This window comes from Eriocheir sinensis, chromosome 39 (assembly GCF_024679095.1).
Source record: "Eriocheir sinensis breed Jianghai 21 chromosome 39, ASM2467909v1, whole genome shotgun sequence".
In the NCBI taxonomy this organism is placed as follows: Eukaryota; Metazoa; Arthropoda; class Malacostraca; order Decapoda; family Varunidae; genus Eriocheir; species Eriocheir sinensis.
In genome coordinates this window covers 16499039-16516030 of record NC_066547.1, presented here as the reverse complement: position 1 = coordinate 16516030, position 16992 = coordinate 16499039, and the positions used below count along the sequence as shown (strand labels likewise).

Below are 16992 nucleotides of genomic sequence, written 5' to 3'. Positions count from 1 at the left end.
TCCCCTCCTTCCGTCCTTCCTTCCCTTCGTTCTTCCTCCCTTCCCTTCCCTTCCCTTCTTATCAGTCTTCATCTCTCCTCTTCCCTTCCTCTCTATTCTTCCTCCATTCTCTTCTCTTCCCTTTCCTCCCCTTCTTTTCCCTTTCATTCCTTTCCCTCCCCTCCTTCCGTCCTTCCTTCCCTTCGTTCTTCCTCCCTTCCCTTCCCTTCCCTTCTTATCAGTCTTCATCTCTCCTCATCCCTTCCTCTCTATTCTTCCTCCATTCTCTTCTCTTCCCTTTCCTCCCCTTCTTTTCCCTTTCATTCCTTTCCCTCCCCTCCTTCCTTCCTTCCTTCCCTTCGTTCTTCCTCCCTTCCCTTCCCTTCCCATCTTATCAGTCTTTATCTCTTCTCTAAGTCGGTCCAAAACATTGCTTCGCTAACTTTTCCTTCTTTAGTCATTCCTTCTCCCTTCCACTGTTTACAATCTTCCCTCCTGCCTCCTCCTCTCTTTCCTCCTCCTCCTGCAATCTTCTTTTTGGGGTCACGTAACTTCTTGCTCCCCCTCCTCCTCTTCCTCCTCTTCTTCTTCTTCTTCCTCCTTCTTTCTTTCTTCACCTTGCTAAATTTTCTTTTTTTATGTTATTCTTCCTTTTCTTTATTATCTACATTTTTTTCTTCTTTTTTTACTCTTTCTCTTTACTCTGTTTTCCTCCTCCTCCTCCTCCTCCTCCTCCTCCTCCTCCTCCTCTTCCTTCTCCTCTTAACTAAATATTCTTCTTCTTTTATATCTTTTTAAATTCTTTCTACTTAATACTTTTTCTTTACTGATTCTTTTCTCCTCCTCCTCCTCCTCCTCCTCCTCCTCCTCCTCCTCTCAGAACTCTCCTCCCACACAACATGATCCCTAATGGTGTCTATAATAAATTGTATAGAGGAAAAAAAATAACGTCCAACTTCCTACCACATCTATATATTTTTTTCCTCCTCCTCCTCCTCCTCCTCCTCCTTCATCATCTTTAATGGTGTTTATGATCCTCAGAACACTATTTTTCACTGTGTTCTTAATTTATCATCCTTGTATCTAACCTCCTTTCTTTATTTTATTTTGACAGTCCTTCCTTTCATTGGTGCTACTTGTATAATCCTTGGAAACTCTCTATCTATCTATCTATCTATTTATATCTATCTATCTATCTCATCAGTTTTATGAGGGATATGATTTGTTCGAGTTCTATGCTTTTTCTCAGTCGTTACTAAGACATCAACATCATCCTTCCTTTCAACATCCTCCTCCTTCCTTCCTTCCTTCTTTCCTTCCTTCGTTACTAAGACATCTCCCTTCCTTCCTTCCTTCCTTTCAACATCATCCTCCTTCCTATCTTCCTTCCTTCGTTACTAAGACATCTCCAACATCTTTTTCCTTCCTTCCTTCCTTCCAACATCCTCCTCCTTCCTTCCTTCCTTCGTTACTAAGACATCTCCCTTCCTTCCTTCCTTCCTTTCAACATCCTCCTCCTTCCTATCTTCCTTCCTTCGTTACTAAGACATCGCTAACACCATCTTCCTTCCTTCCTTCCTTTCAACATCCTCCTCCTTCCTTCCTTCCTTCGTTATGAGACATCTCCAACATCTTCCTTCTTTTCTTTCTTTTTCCTTTCTTCTTTTCCCTATTCCTTTTCTTATTTACCATTCAACCCATGATGGTCACCGCTTGTCATATATATCGGGCAATTCTTAACGCCTTTTTTCTCTCTCTCTCTATATATATATATTTTGAGAGGGTCATATTTACAACCTCTTATATCATCCTCATTCTTTACCAAAACTCTTTCTTCTTTTTTCTTCTTTAGACCTCTACCTTCGCCACCTCAAGATACTATACACGCCTTCGTAATCTATTGAGGTGAAGCTAAACTACACAATCAACGTATATTCTTTGGGCTTCCTATTCAATTATGACCAATTCAAAAGGATTTATCTATGCATCTTCGCCCTACAGCTGCACCCTCGATCTCCCTCCTCGCGTTTCTTGAGATCCACAAAAACGCGCGAAGTGAAGAGAGCGCTCAGCGAAAGTTTAATAGCCAGGTAACATATACTCCCAGGTCTTTCTCTGCCTCTGTGGTGGATAGTGGAGTGTTTCCCATATGGTATTGGTATGCTGGATATCCCCTCCATTCTCCATTGAATTGTAGCAGCCACTTTTTGCTCCATTCCTGTACCTTGGTGATGTCTTCTTGTAGGAAATCCGCAGTCAAGGGGTTAAGAAATATGGTAATTACTAAACTACACATTTCCCGTATACTCCGCCCTTCCCATCCAATTATAAACTGTTCTAGAGGCTTATGAAGGGGCTATCACACTGGGCAAATTTTCCGTGGGTCTTCAGTCAAACCACGATTTCCGCTAGCGTGGTTCTCATTTGTTTCTTGTTATTGCTGCTGCTGATGACGGTGAGTAATACCGTTGTCCTTCGGTGAAATCTTCCGTAGCCTTGGAAGATCGTGGACACGTCAGAAAACCACGGAAATATGAGAACCACGCCAGCGGAAATCGTGGTTTGACTGAAGATCCACGGAAAATTTGCCCAGTGTAATCACAGCCCCTTTACTCACGTTTGGCCCGCGCGGTGCTGAGGTCCGTGAAGCGCGCGCGGTGGAGGGAGATGAGCGAAGACAGCTCCTTGCAGAGTTTCATCTTTCGCGGATTCGTGGTTCGCTTCGTCTCGCCGCCCTCGTCCTCCTCGCTCACCTCCCCTTCGTCCTCCTCCTCCCGCGCCAGCTTCTTGCCCTGCGGAGGAAGATGAAGAGGAGGATTGACACATGAATGAATAGGAACAGAAGGAAATGGAGGATGTATGAGGAAGAGAGAAAGGAAGATGCAGAGATTGCAAACGTGGATAAAGAGAAACCGAAGGAAATAGAAGGAAAATAAGGACTCGGGGAAGGAAAGACAGAAAATGATGAGGAAAATGAGGGAAGGAAATGTTTTAATTATTCTATGAGCGAAAGAGGGAAAGAAAAAAAGGAAGAGAAAGATGGAGTGATGGATGAATGGACTAATAGAGAGAGGGAAGGAAGGAAGGAAGGAAGGAAGAAAGGGAAGGAAGGAGGGAAGAGAGGTAAGGGAGAAAGGAAGGAAGAGATAAAGGACTGGAGGAAACTTTGCATATGAGAAACGTGATGAATGGAAGAGAAGGAGAGAGAGAGAGAGAGAGAGAGAATGGAACTATGTTAGATATACGATAACAAGACGAGGAAGGAGGAGGAGGAGGAGGAGGAGGAGGAGGAGGAGGAGGAGGAGGAGAAAAAAGGAGTTGGATGCGAGATTAAAGGATTTCAGAGGTAGAGGAGGAAGGAAGAAGGAGGAGGAGGAGGAAAGGAAAAAAAAAAAGATAGAGAAATGTGGTACAGATACATCAGAGAGAGAGAGAGAAGGGAAGAATATTATATAGGTCACTGCCTCTTTTCCTCCCTCTCACCTCGTTTTCTCTCCTTTTTCCCTCCTCCTCCTTTCCTCCCTCCCCTCTTTCCTCCATTCTCATAATCTATCATACATTCCATTCATTGTTCTCTCTCTCTCTCTCTCTCTCTCTCTCTCTCTCTCTCTCTCTCTCTCTCTCTCTCTCTCTATCTCTCTCTCTCTCTCTCTCTCTCTCTCTCTCTCTCTCTCTCTCTCTCTCTCTCTCTCTCTACTATTACTACTACTACTTCTACTACTACTACAATTATATATTTTTTGTGGTATTTATATATATCATCTTAATTAACTCTCATTATCTTTATCTTCCACTACCTCCTCCTCCTCCTCCTCCTCCTCCTCCTCCTCCTCCTCTTCATCTTCTTCCTTCTCCTCTTCTTACTCCTTTATCACAAGTTCTTATTCTCCTCCTCCTTCTCTCCTTCCACTTCTTCCTTCTTTCTTCCTCCTCCTCCGCCTCCTCCTCTTTCTTATCTTTCTTTTCTTCCTGTTCCTTCACTTCTAACATCTCTTTTCCTCCTCCTCCTCCTCCTCCTCCTCCTCCTCCTCCGCCTCCGTAAAATAGATGACACGCAACCGATATATTTATAACCATGAGAAAAATACGAAAATAAATAAATACATAAATAAATATATAAATAATCGACAGACTGACATATAACTAACAGAAGGAGGAGGAGGAGGAGGAGGAGGAGGAGGAGGAGGAGGAGGAAGAAGAAGAGGAGGAGGAGTAATGGGCAATAACATGAGATCTATCCGAAAATGAAGAGACGTGGATCGTGAAATGAGGGAAAGTGATACAGAATAAAGGAGGAGGAGGGAGGAAGGAGGAGGAGGAGGAAAGGAGGAGGAGTAAGAAGATGGAACGAATGAAGGTAGGAAGGAAGGAAGGAAGGAAGGACGGAAAGGAAAAAGGAAGGAAGGGAGGAAGGAAGGGATGAAGGAAGGCATGAAGGGAAAAGAGAAGTAATTAGAAGAAAGGGAGAAAGAGGAATAAGAGGAGGGAGAAGGAGGAGAGAAGAGGAAGAGGAAGAGGAGGAGGAGGAAGGTAAAAAAAGGAAAGGAGAAGAAAAATACAGATAAAAAGTGAAGGGAAGAAATGGAGGAGAGAAAAGAGGAGGAGGGAAGGAGAGGAGGAGGAGGAGGAGGAGGAAGAATAGATAAAGGAAAAAAGGAAGACACGAATACTGGACTGGCCACACGCCAAGCCTCCTCCTCCTCCTCCTCCTCCTCCTCCTCCTCTTCTTGACAATAAAAGAACCCTTCGTCCCACCTCTCCTCCTCCTCCTCCTCCTCTTCCTCTTTTTATTTACTCCTTCCTTCTCCTCTTCGTTATTTACATCCTCCTCCTCCTTCCTTTCTCCCTTTTTTTCACTATTTCTCTCTCTCTCTCTCTCTCTCTCTCTCTCTCTCTCTCTCTCTCTCTCTCTCTCTCTCTCTCTCTCTCTCTCTCCATTAAATCCTTTCTTTCTTCCTTCCTTCCTGACTAAATATCCTTCTCTTCTCCCTTACCTTCCTCCCTTCCTTCCCTCCCTTATCCTTCCTTCCTTCCCTCCTTCTTCCCTTCCTTCCTTCCCTTCCCCTTCCCTTCCTCTACCCGGGACAAATATTATGAGGCCAAACACACAATATCGTCGCCTAACTAACTCGTCCCGCCCAGCATTGCCGACCGCTGAAAAAATACTCGCGGCGAAAAATACGGCGCCACACACTTCCCGGCTATTTGTAAAGAGGAGAGAGAGAGAGAGAGTGGGCGTGATGGTGGCGGCGTGAGTCTTGGCACCACCGCCCACTAGTGTTTTCCAGCCTAACGAGACACACACACACACACACACACACACGCTCTCTTTACAAGTTCGGCGCTGACAATGGGACAAGTCTTAACAACATCGAGGGTTAAAAATGGAAAACAAAGAAGAAAAGAAGACAAACTACAGTACTACAACCCCCCCCCCCCTCGTTTCCTTCCTTCCTCCCTTCTGCTCTCCTTTCTTTCTTCCTTCACTTCGTTGCCCTTTCTTTCTTTCTTCCTTCAAATCACACCCTTCCCTTCTTCCTTCCTTCCATCCACCAGTAAGCCCCTTTCTTCTTTTCCTTCTTTCACTTCTTTGTTCTTCCTTTCTTTCTTCCTTCACTTCGTTGCCCTTTCTTTCTTTCTTCCTTCAAATCACACCCTTCCCTTCTTCCTTCCTTCCATCTACCAGTAAGCCCCTTTCTTCTTTTCCTTCTTTCACTTCTTTGTTCTTCCTTTCTTTCTCCCCTCAAATCGCACCCTTCCCTTCTTCCTTCCTTACATCTACCACTAAACCCCTTTCTTCTTTTCCTTCTTCCCTCAGCAGCCTAGGAGCCGAGTTGTGAGAGTTGGGGCTCCATCCATGCCTCACAGCCTCCCCCCGCCTCTGTTAGTCTTTAAGGAGCCTCGGGGAAGCACTGAGGCACTGTACAGGTCGACGGACGCCTCTTACATCAACTATTTCCAAAGTCCGTGGAGGAGCTCAGTCGGCTTCTAATGAGTTTTTCTACGGTCATGGCACAGAAGAAAGGTCAAACTATCGCCGGCATCATAAACTACCTCTGACAATGCCCAAAACTCCTATGAAAGCCTTGCTGAATGTGTGCGTTTGGGCGCCGAAATGTTTAAGAAGAAGGACACTAGTCTCGGGGAAACGTTTAGGCACTGTGCCACCTTCCCATCGGGTGTGCTGACCCTCACCTCCCAACACCAACGGCACTATCACAAGTTGTCTCCTTCGCTACAATGGGAAAAGTCGTAACAACATCGTGGGTTAAAACTGGAAAACAAAGAAGGAAGGAATATAAACGACAGTACTAAAACCCGCCCCCGAATCAGAGGTGTGGCGGCGGCGCTGGCGTGGACGCGTGGCCCCGGCGAGAGGATGCTGCTGCACCGCCCGGAGTTCAAGGTCGTGGTCGGCGGGCCTGACGGGCGGGATGCTGCGTCAGGCCGCGACGTGCCACCCTCAGCAGCGCCCCGCCTCGCCCCGCCTCGCCGCGCCTCGCACCGCCTCGCCCCGCCTCGCACCGCCTCGCCCCGCCTCGCCTCATCTCCGGCAATTATCCGCGGGAAGACGACATTATGTGAGGAGGAACTGGCCGGCCTGGCACTCCCCTTTCCGCCCCTCCCTCCCCTCATGGCCGGACGGGAAGCGTACCACGGGGACCCGGCAGGACACGGCACGGCACTGATCACACGCACGGCACGTCAGGTTAGGACACGGAGGACACGCCACAGACCCCCCCCCCCCCCACACCGCCCCCCCAAGCCACCTCGCTCTGAGCCTAACGCAGCTGACCCCAATACACGGAGCACCACTTACGCCGTGTGTGTGTGTGTGTGTGTGTGTGTGTGTGTGTGTGTGTGTGTGTGTATGTGTGTGTGTCAGGGTCACGGGCGTGGGCCATTCAGCTTTAAAAGTGGTGCCAGTGTTCGGCCGATAGCGACACCACCTTGTTCTTTGTTCGTGCGTGTGTACGTGTGTGTGTGTGTGTGTGTGTGTGTGTGTGTGTGTGTGTGTGTGTGTGTGTGTGTGTGTGTGTGTGTGTGTGTGTGTGTGTGTGTGACTTGGATAGATAGATAGATATAGATACAAACACACATACATACATATATACATACATACATACACTCTCTCTCTCTCTCTCTCTCCCCCGTCTCGCTCCTTCACTTTGTTCTTTTCAGTCGTGAGGGGTCGCTGGAGGAGGAGGAGGAGGAGGAGGAGAAGCCGGAGGGAGGAGGGGGAAGGGGGGAAGAACAGGTGATGGAGAGGGGGGAGAGTGCGCTGGGAAGAAGAGGGGCAGGAGGGGGGCAGAAGGAAGGAGGATGAGGAGGAGAGGGGAGGAGGGAGAACAGGTGATAGGGAGGAGGGGGCAGGTGAGGGGGGCAGGGGGGGAGGAGTCTGCAGGTGTCCAGGGCGTCGTGGCTGTGGCTGACAGGGCGACGCTCCCCCGGGGTGACAGGACCTCTCACACGATGCTGCTCCTCCTCCTCCTCCTCCTCCTCCTCCTCCTTCTGCTTCTTCTCCAACTCCTCGTCCTTCTCCATCTCTTTCTTTGCTCCTTTTCCCTGCTTCTCTTCCTCAATCTTTCTATTAATTTTCCTGTTTTTCTTTATCTCTCTTCTCTGTTCCTCCCTTTTCCTGCTTCTCTCCCTCAATCTTTCTATTAATTTTCCTGTTTTTCTTTATCTCTTTTCTCTGTTCCTCCCTTTCCCTGCTTCTCTACCTCAATTTTCTGTTAATTTTCCTGTTTTTCTTTATCTCTCTTCTCTGTTCCTCCCTTTTCCTGCTTCTCTTCCTCAATCTTTCTGTTAATTTTCCTGTTTTTCTTTATCTCTCTTCTCTGTTCCTCCTTTTCACCTCTCTTTCCTCAATCTTTCTTAACATTTCCTGTTTTTCTTTATCTCTCTTCTCTGTTCCTCCCTCCTCCGCCTCCTCGTCCTTCTCCTCCTCCTCTTTCTCTGTTCATTTTCCTGCCCTTCTTTCTCTTCCTCCTTTCTTTCTGTTAATTTTCCTGCCTCTTCTTCCTCCTCTTTTTCTCCTCTTCCTTCTCCTCGCTATTAGAACTCTTCCTCCTTCCTCTCTCCCACATATTTTCCTTCTTTTAATATCTCTTCCTAACCTACTACTACTACTACTACTACTACTACTACTACCACCACCAACACCACCAACAACAAACAGCCACTCACCATCCTCGACCACCCACCACAACCCTCTTGGCTTACCTTAATGATCACCTTGTACTTGAGGTCTTCCGGGGACAGCTCGGTGACGGGGGTGGCGGCGTCCGGCGGGTGTTGGTACAGGTACGAGCCCAGTAGCGTACGCAGCAGCCTGGCCATCACCTTCTGCTGTTTGACGCCGCAGTGGTTCTCGAGATGTATCAACACGGGGTAGCTGGAAGGGATGGATGGGGGGGTAGTGAGGTTAGGTTACTGGGTGTAGGGAACGAAGGGAGGGATGGAAGTTGGTGTGAGGAGCTTGGATGTGGGTTGTGATGTGTGAGATACAGAGGAATACATGGGAATACATAGGATTATACAATTAATTCCTGTCAGTACCTAGAGATTGACTAATGTGCCTTGCTCTAATCGGAAGGGTACTCGCTGGCGATTGCGAGTCCAACACGTGATCAGGCCGCGTTGAAATACACACACACACACACACACACACACACACACACACACACACACACACACACATAAGCACATAAACACGATATATAACCATTTGCAGGAAAGTATATGAAATGTGAAGACACTACAAACTAATTACACACACACACACACACACACACACACACACACACACACGCATCCTCCCTCTTCCCCCTTCATCCACACCCACACAAAAGAATAAAACAAGAAAAACGGACAAAGAGCAACACTCCGAGCCCCATACAAACCCTGACCCACACAACGCAATAATAACACACACACACACACAAAAAAAGTTAAAAATGACCTCAGCTCCATGAAAACTGACCCACACAACAAGAAAAAAGAAAAGAAAAACACCACTCCGAGACCCAATACAGACCTTGAACTACACAAACAACAACAATATATAAAACACAGATGAAAAATGATCCCCTGAGCCCTTCCCCTCCCTTCCCGCTTCGGCTCCTGCCCCTCACTCACACGGAGAAGTCGAAGGCGTAGGTGGCGATAGCGTGGATGACCTCTCTGAAGGGCACTTTGGTGGTGAGGGTGTTGCCGTGGTAGACCTGCGGCTCCTCCTGCCCGTCCCACACGTCCACTGAGGGAGGGAAGGTGAGGGAGGTTTGCAGTAGTTGGTGAGACAAGGCAGGTTACTCTTGTATTAGAAAGTGGGACAAGGCAGGTCACGTCTTGCATTAAAAAGGAGGACGAAGTAGTTAACTCTTGCATTAGAAAGTTGGAGAAAGTTAACTCTCGCATTAATAGGTGGGATAAGGCAGTTAACTCAGGCATTAGCAGGTGCGAAAAGACAGGTAACTCTTGTATTAGTAAGTTTGAGAAAGTTAACTCTCGTATAAGTAGGTGGGATAAGGCAGTTAACTCAGGCATTAGCAGGTGCGAAAAGACAGGTAACTCTTGTATTAGTGAGTTGGACGAAGCAGGTAACTCTCGCATTAGTAAAGTTGGACAAGACAAAACCCTTGCATTAGGAAGTGTGGGGATGAGAGTGAAGGATCTTAGGGAAAGGGTAAAATTAGAAAACTTATTTAAGGACCTTATGGAAAAATAGACAATGTAAAAAAGAATAAGGGACGATGGGAAGGAAAAGACGTTAGGAGAATATAATTAAGAGGACGAGGGAGTCAAAGTTCTTATGGAATAGTTCGAAAATTTGAGAAGTGAAGGATGGAAGGTAGGAAGGAAAACATTCACTGGAAAAGTTGAAAAAGAGTAAGTAGAAGAGGAAAAAGGAAGGAAGGAAAATATAGCTAATAAAAAAGAAGGGAAAAATAGACAGAAGATACGAAGGTGAGGAAAAGAAGGAAAATAATTAAGAATGACGAGTGGGCAATGAGACTAGGAGAAGGAAGATAGATAGAAAGAGAGAAAGAAAGAAGGGGATAGGAGAGAAAGAGAGAGACGGTGCTGACAGACGAAAGAAAAGGGAGTTGAAATATGAGAAAAAAAGGGTGATTACTGAAGGGAGGGAGAAGGGAGAAGGGAGGAGAAGGGAGACAGAGAAGTGATTAACAGGGCGTGGTTATGGAGAACTAGTGATGGTGTTGATGGTGATGGTGGTGGTGGTGATGGTGATGAAAAAAAAGAAAAGGGAAGTTGAGGGAAGGGAGGAAGGGGAGAGAAAGGGGAGGGGAGGTAAAATTATGTGGGAGAGAGAAGAGAGAGAGAGAGAGAATATAACATTAATCACGGTGAGAAAAAATTTGTTCTACGCTGTTTATTACTCTCTCTCTCTCTCTTCTCTCCTCTTCTCTCTCTCTCTCCTTCCTTTCACCTTTCTCTTTCTCCATTCTTCCTCCTCTCCTTATTCCTTTTCCTCCTTTCTTAACCCTTCTTTTACCCTCTCTTCCTTCCTCCTTCCTCCTTCTTCCTCTCCCATTATCCCTTCCTTCTCTTTCCTCCTCTTTCTCTCTCCCTTATCCGCTAGTAAACATTATCCTTCACTTTCTTAACGTCAACCAAGTGTCTCCCCTTCCTTCCCTTCCCTTCTCTTCCCCTTCCAGTTCGCTTCTCTTCCTTCCCTTCCCTTCCTTCCTTCCCTTCCTTCCTTCCCTTCCTTCCCTCCCTATAATTCTCCTTCCTTACACCCCCATTCCAGCTTCCTCCTCTTCCCCTTCCTCTTCCTCTTTCTCTTCCTCCTCCTCCTCCTTCTCCCAGAATACACTCATAAATTTTCTTCTCTCTCCCTCCCCCTTTCCTCTCCTCCTCCTCTCTTCCTCCCTTTCTCGTTTACTTTCCTCCCCCACTACACACACACACACACACACACACACACACACACACACACACTCACACACACACACACGGCCCTTGCAATCCATCCTTGCCCTCTCTCTCTCTCTCAACACACTTTGCTTTAGATTCTAAAATAAACTTTATTCAGAGAGAGAGAGAGAGAGAGAGAGAGAGAGAGAAAGTGGTTTTGGCGTATTTCTTGACACCGTAATGAGTCTCTCTCTCTCCCAGTTGCTTTAAACTTTAATTAATCCGCAAAGTCCCAAGAAACGGTTTATTTTTTCCTTTCATCTCTCTCTCTCTCTCTGTCCTCGTTCACAGTATCTTCATTATTTTATTTTCTCCTCCTCCTCCTCCTCCTCCTTTCCTCCTTCTCCTTTTTCCTCATTTCTCAATCCTTTTTTCTCCTTTGCTTCTTCATCAGATTTTACTTCTTTTCTTCCTCTCCTCCTCCTCCTCCTCCTCCTCCTCCTCCTCCTCCTCCTCCTCTTCCTCCTCCTCCTCCTCCTCCGCCTCCTCCTCTTTCTCACTGAGTCTCATATTTTCCTTATAATCCCTGTTTCATGCTCTCTCTCTCTCTCTCTCTCTCTCTCTCTCTCTCTCTCCTTCTCTCTCTCTCTCTCTCTATCTCTCTCTCTCTCTCCTTATTTCAATGGTTATAATTAAATGTCTAACAACTGGTCAGGGGAGGAAGGTGAGGGAAGGAGGGAGAAGGAAGGAAGGAAGGAAGGAAGGAAGGAGGAGGAGGAGGAGGAGGAGGAAAGTTTTGATTTTTGAGAAGTGCCGAAGAGAGAGAGAGAGAGAGAGAGAGAGAGAGAGAGAGAGAGAGAGAGAGAGAGAGAGAGAGAGAGAGAGAGAGAGAGAGAGAGAGAGAGAGAGAGAGAGAGATAGAGAGAGAGAGAGAGAGAGAGAGAGAGAGAGAGAGAGAGAGAGAGAGAGAGAGAGAGAGAGAGAGAGTGAGAGAGAGAGAGAGCGAGAGAGAGAGATGACAACAGAGTCTCATCATGAAGGACTTCCTACATTTTTGATGAACCCTTACGAGATGACTTAGCCTCCTCCTTTCCTCCCTCTTCCTCCCCTTTCCTCCTCTTTCCTCCTCTTTCCTTCCTTCCTTACCCTTTCCTTTTTTTCCTTCCTTCTTCCATTGTTCAAAAATCCCACCCTAATGTCAAAGTCTTCCCTGCTCAATCCTTCTTTCCCCTGTCTTTCCCTTATTCATTCGTCTTTCATCTCTTATTCTTCCCTATCTCTCTCCTCTCTTTCCTCCTGTTCTGCTCTTCATGCCCTTCACCTCATCCTCCCCCCCCCCCTCTCAGCCTTCCTTATTTGCTCACACACACACACACACACACACACACACACACACACACACACACACACACACACACACACACACACACAGACTCATTTTGGAACGGACTTTACTAATTGACAATACTCTGCTCCTCCTTTACTTCTTCCTTTCTCCCCCGCTCAGGCAAACTCATAAAACCACTATTATATTCGGTCATACAATAAATACACATACAATAAACGCACATAACATACACCCAACATAACATAGACACACCTAACAACATTTTTCTTCCCTGTTTTCGATTTCTTTTCCTTTTTCTTTCTCTCGCCTCTCGTTCGGTCCGCGTGTTTGCATTCTTTTCGTTTTACTTGTACTGCGTAAAGTGTTTCTTGTAACCGTTCGGCGCCTTCTTTTCCTTCCTTGTTTTCTTCCTCACACACGCAGAGACTCATTTAGCAACGGACGCTACTAAATGACAATACTAAAATCTAGGACGCAATCAAAGTATAGTGAGTGAACCCGTCCCCTTCCCTTTCTCCCCCACACAACACATTAACCTTCATACCTCTCCCCTCACCCCCTTACACGGTCCACACTCCCCTATCACACACACAAAAGCTAATTCAGGAACATACAGCACTGACGACCAATCCCAACCAAATCCATCACGTAATCAGACCATGGGTGAACGACACAACACAACACAACATAGCAAACTTTACCTACCTTTGACACATCTGCAGCCACACGCCAGCACCCTGATGTAGCCGTCGACGCTGGAGGGCCCCTTGAGCTGGTCCTCGAGTAAGTAGGTGTTGTGGCTGGTGGAGATGAAATAGTGGACCAGCGGCTGACCCATGTCCTGGCACACGACGCGGTGGGCGGGGTCGAACAGGTCACACTCCTCGCTCATAAGGTACCGCGTGAACCCTGGACGAGGAGAGAAGGAAGGTTGAAATAAGGTTAAGCTGTTTTGTAAGGTTAATCATCCTCTTTTCTTTAGTCTTTCTCCTTTATCTCCTCTATTATACATTCATCATTCTTTTCCTCCTGTCCTTTTCTCTCTCTTTCCTCCTTTTTTTTCTTCCTTCGTTTCCTTTTTCGTCTTCCTTGCGTTGAATAAGGAATGGGAGTGAAGGAGGAGGAGATAGATAAGATAGGAGGTTCAATTAGCAGTAGGAAGAACGAATGAATGAGTGTTGAGTGAGGAATTCAAGAGAGATGAATTTATGAGGACAGGAGGTGCAAATGGCAGAGAGAGGAATAAGGAATAACAAGGAATAAACTAGGATGGGAGGTTCATGCAGAAGAGAGAATAACGAATAGGAAGGAAGAAGGAATAAGGAATGACAGAGAAGGAAGGATGGGAGATTCAAATTGTAGAGGGAGGAATAAACGCTTATTAGGTAGAGAGTCAACCCTGGTACAAGCAAGGAAGGAGGGGAGGATGTACAAAAAGGCGAGAAAAAGCAGTGTTGAATGATTGATGAACGAATGTAACATACTCATAAAAACTCTTAGGAAATCAGGACCCATATTTCATCACTTCACTCTTTCGAGATCCAACACAGAAAAAGAAAAAGAGCAACAAAATCGTCTTTCAAAACACCTACACAAGAACTTTAGTGAGGAAGAAGATAAACAAAACTAATAAAAGGCGTGGAAAGTCTTGGACAAACAGCACCCATATTTCACCACTTCGGCATCTCGTCAAAAACAGAAATGTCAAAGAAAAATATCAAAATCGGCTTCAAAACACCCACACAAGAACTTTAGAGACGAAGAAGATGAATAAAACTAATAAAAAGAAGAAAAAAGTCTTAGGCAAACAGGAGCCATATTTCACCACTTCACCCTCCCCTCATAAAACACAGAAATGGTAACGGAGTACACTGCAAAATCGGCTTCCAAACACCCACACAAGAAATTTAAGAGACGAAAAGATAAACAAAACTAACAAAAGGGGTGAAAAGTCTTCGGCAAACAGATGCCATATTTTACTTCACCCACACAAGAGCTCTAGTGACAAGCAGGATAAACAAAACTAACGAAAAAGAGGGAAAAGTCTTGGGCAAACAGTAGCCATATTTCACCACCTCGCCCACTCCTGCCTGCCAACCCGAGAGAGGGATAACAATGGAGAGAGGAAAGTTCATCAGAATTGGCTTTTATGGCGCACACAAAGGAATTAGTAACGAAAAAGAACAACAGGAAGAATAAAAGTAAAAAAACGTCATAGGGTCAACAAAAAAGAATGGTCAACGCTCAGTCCTTCCACTTTTTTCCTTTCGTATGATGCAAAAGAAAAAAATAGATGAGAAAATATTAAAGAACGAAGTCATAAGGTCAACAAATCAGTACTTAACCCTTAGCCTTTCCTCCCTTTCCCTTCCCTACCTTCTCTTCCCTTTCGCTCACTTTCCATAATAAAACGAAAAAAATAATGAAGAGAAATAAAGAAAAAAACACAAATCATAGCAAAACTAACTCAGTCTCCCTTTCCCCCCCTTCGACCCTTCCCTTTCCCTCCCTTCCTTTCCCTACCTCTCTCTTCCTCTCCCTTCCTCAAATCTCAACCTTCACCCCTTCAACTTTTATCTTCCCCTCCCTATTCCTCAGTTCCTCTCTCTTCCTCTCCCTCCCTCTTCCTCTCCCTACCTCTCCCTAACTCGCTTTTCCTCTCCCTTCCTCAAAACACAACCCTCACACCTTCAACTCTTACCTTCCCCTCCCTTTTTCTCCCTTCCTCTCCCTTCCTCCCCTTCCACTCCCTTCCTGTCCTTTCATCTCTTCCCTCCCTTTCCCTTCCCCTCCCTTTCTCTCCCTTTCCACAGACATATCCACCCTAGGGACCGGACTACCCCTCTCCCTTAACAATGGACTCACCCAGACACGCCAAGATATTCTCCCTCCGTCCCTCTCCCTTCTTCCCTTCCTCCCCCTCCCTTCTCAAAATGGTCTCGCCCTCTCTACCTCCCTCTCTTCCTTCAATTCTTCCTTTCCTCTCTCTCTCTCTCTCTCTCTCTCTCTCTCCATCCTCACATTTTTTTTCCTTTTTTTAATCTTGGTTTCCTCTTTTCTTCCTACCTGAGCCTTTTTTCCATATTTTCTTCCTGTTCCCATGTGTCTGTCTGTCTATCTGCCTGTCTGTCTGTCTGTCTGTCTATTTCGATTACGAGTTTTCCTTTCCAACTTCCTTTCTTTCCTATTTCATTTTTCTGTCGCTCTTTCAATTCCTTTTTTCTCTCCTTTTCTTTCATTTTCCTTTCCATTTATTCTCCTTAATTATTTCTTTCTCGCTGTTTTCTTCTTTCTTTCTATCTAAACGTCTTGTATATTTGTTCTTCATTTTCTTCCTCCTTCTCCTCCTTCTTTTCCACTCCTCGTCTTCCTCCTCCTTCTCTTTTTTTCTTTCTATTCCTTTCTTCTTGTTTATCTCTCAGTCTTCTACATCTGTTCTTCACCCTCGCTCTCTCCTCCTCCTCCTCCTTATTCCTTCTTCTCCTCAACGATCCCCTCTTCCACCTCCTTCACCTCCTCCTCCTCCTCCTCCTCCTTCTCCTCTTGTACCCTCATCCACTTCCCTTACTCGTCCTCCTTCCCTCTACTCCACGTCCTCAACCTTCTCCTGTACTACCCTCTCCACCTCCTCCTTCTCCTCCTCCTCCTCCTTCTCCTCGTGCACCCTCATCCACTTCCCTTACTCGTCCTTCTTCCCTCTACTCCACCTCCTCCTCCTCCTCCTCCTCGTGTACTTATGGACTCACCGTCTATTAGCATCTGTCTGTTCTTCCTCGCTTCAGGCGCCGGCTCGTATTTCTCAATGGTCTCGATCACCTTCTCTGTAGTTAGGCCCGCCAGCTGTTCGGGAGAGAGAGAGACGAGGAGGAGGTGAGTTGAGGCCTGAAGCTGTAAAGGGGAGAGGAGGAAACAGAGGAGGTAAAGTAAGGTAAAGGGAGAGATAGGTGGTGAGGTTAGTTGAGACCTGAACCTGTAAGGGGGGAGAGGAGGGAGGGCGAGGTTAAGTGTGGTAAGATAAGGTAACTGTAAGGGGAGACGTAGGTAATGAGGTAAGGATCGTATAGTGTGAGGGGAAGAGGGAGAGAGACGGTAAAGTAAGGTAACGTAAGGTAAGGTACGGTAAGGAAGGCACACTATGGAAGAGAGAGAGAGAGAGAGAGAGAGAGAGAGAGAGAGAGAGAGAGAGAGAGAGAGAGAGAGAGAGAGAGAGAGAGAGAGAGAGAGAGAGAGATAGGGGGGGGGACGTGTGAAGGAAAGATAGAAGGTAGATTGAAAGGGCAGGGAAAGAGTAGATACAAAAGAATAAAGTGGAGGAAGGAAATGTAAAATGAGAAAGGGAGGAGAGGAGGAAGGAAGGGAAGGGAAGGGAAAGGAATAAAGAGATTAGGGCTACATGTGTGTGTGTGTGTGTGTGTGTGTGTGTGTGTGTGTGTGTGTGTGTGTGTGTGTGTGTTTCAAAGAGAATAACAATAATAATAATAATAATAACAACAACAACAAAAACAACCACAGCTATGAATACGTTACTACAGAGCTGGAATGGTATGGTTGGAACGGTGGGCGGCAGACTGGGAATCAGGAATGCTGGAATGAGAATATATGGAACGGGAGGAGGAGGAGGAGGGAATATGGGAATGGCGAAGAGAAGGGAATACGAAAAACACTAAAGGGAAAGGAAGGAAAGGGAGGAAGGAAGAAAGGAGGAACTAAACAACTGGAATCTGGGAATGGTCAAACTGGAATGGGAAACTCCTGTAATATAGAAATGGGAAAATTGATGG

At 46.2% G+C, this 16992-nt stretch overlaps 1 protein-coding gene across 5 annotated transcripts in view; it reads right to left on the bottom strand.

Moving 5' to 3' along the window:
* The window catches only part of LOC127009100 (inactive phospholipase C-like protein 2), a 50413-nt gene that overhangs the window by 21943 nt on the left and 11478 nt on the right, over nt 1–16992 (bottom strand). For all 5 annotated transcript variants that reach the window (XR_007761584.1, XR_007761583.1, XR_007761585.1 and 2 more), the window contains exons 6-10: nt 15958–16051; nt 12917–13120; nt 9121–9238; nt 8206–8377; nt 2597–2771 (exon numbers count right to left, since the gene is read on the bottom strand). Coding sequence is in view for 2 of the 5 variants with exons in the window: in XM_050881884.1 (XP_050737841.1) it covers nt 2597–2771; nt 8206–8377; nt 9121–9238; nt 12917–13120; nt 15958–16051 (763 nt within the window). In the remaining 3 variants the exon portion in view is untranslated. The remainder of the gene's footprint in view (nt 1–2596; nt 2772–8205; nt 8378–9120; nt 9239–12916; nt 13121–15957; nt 16052–16992) is intronic.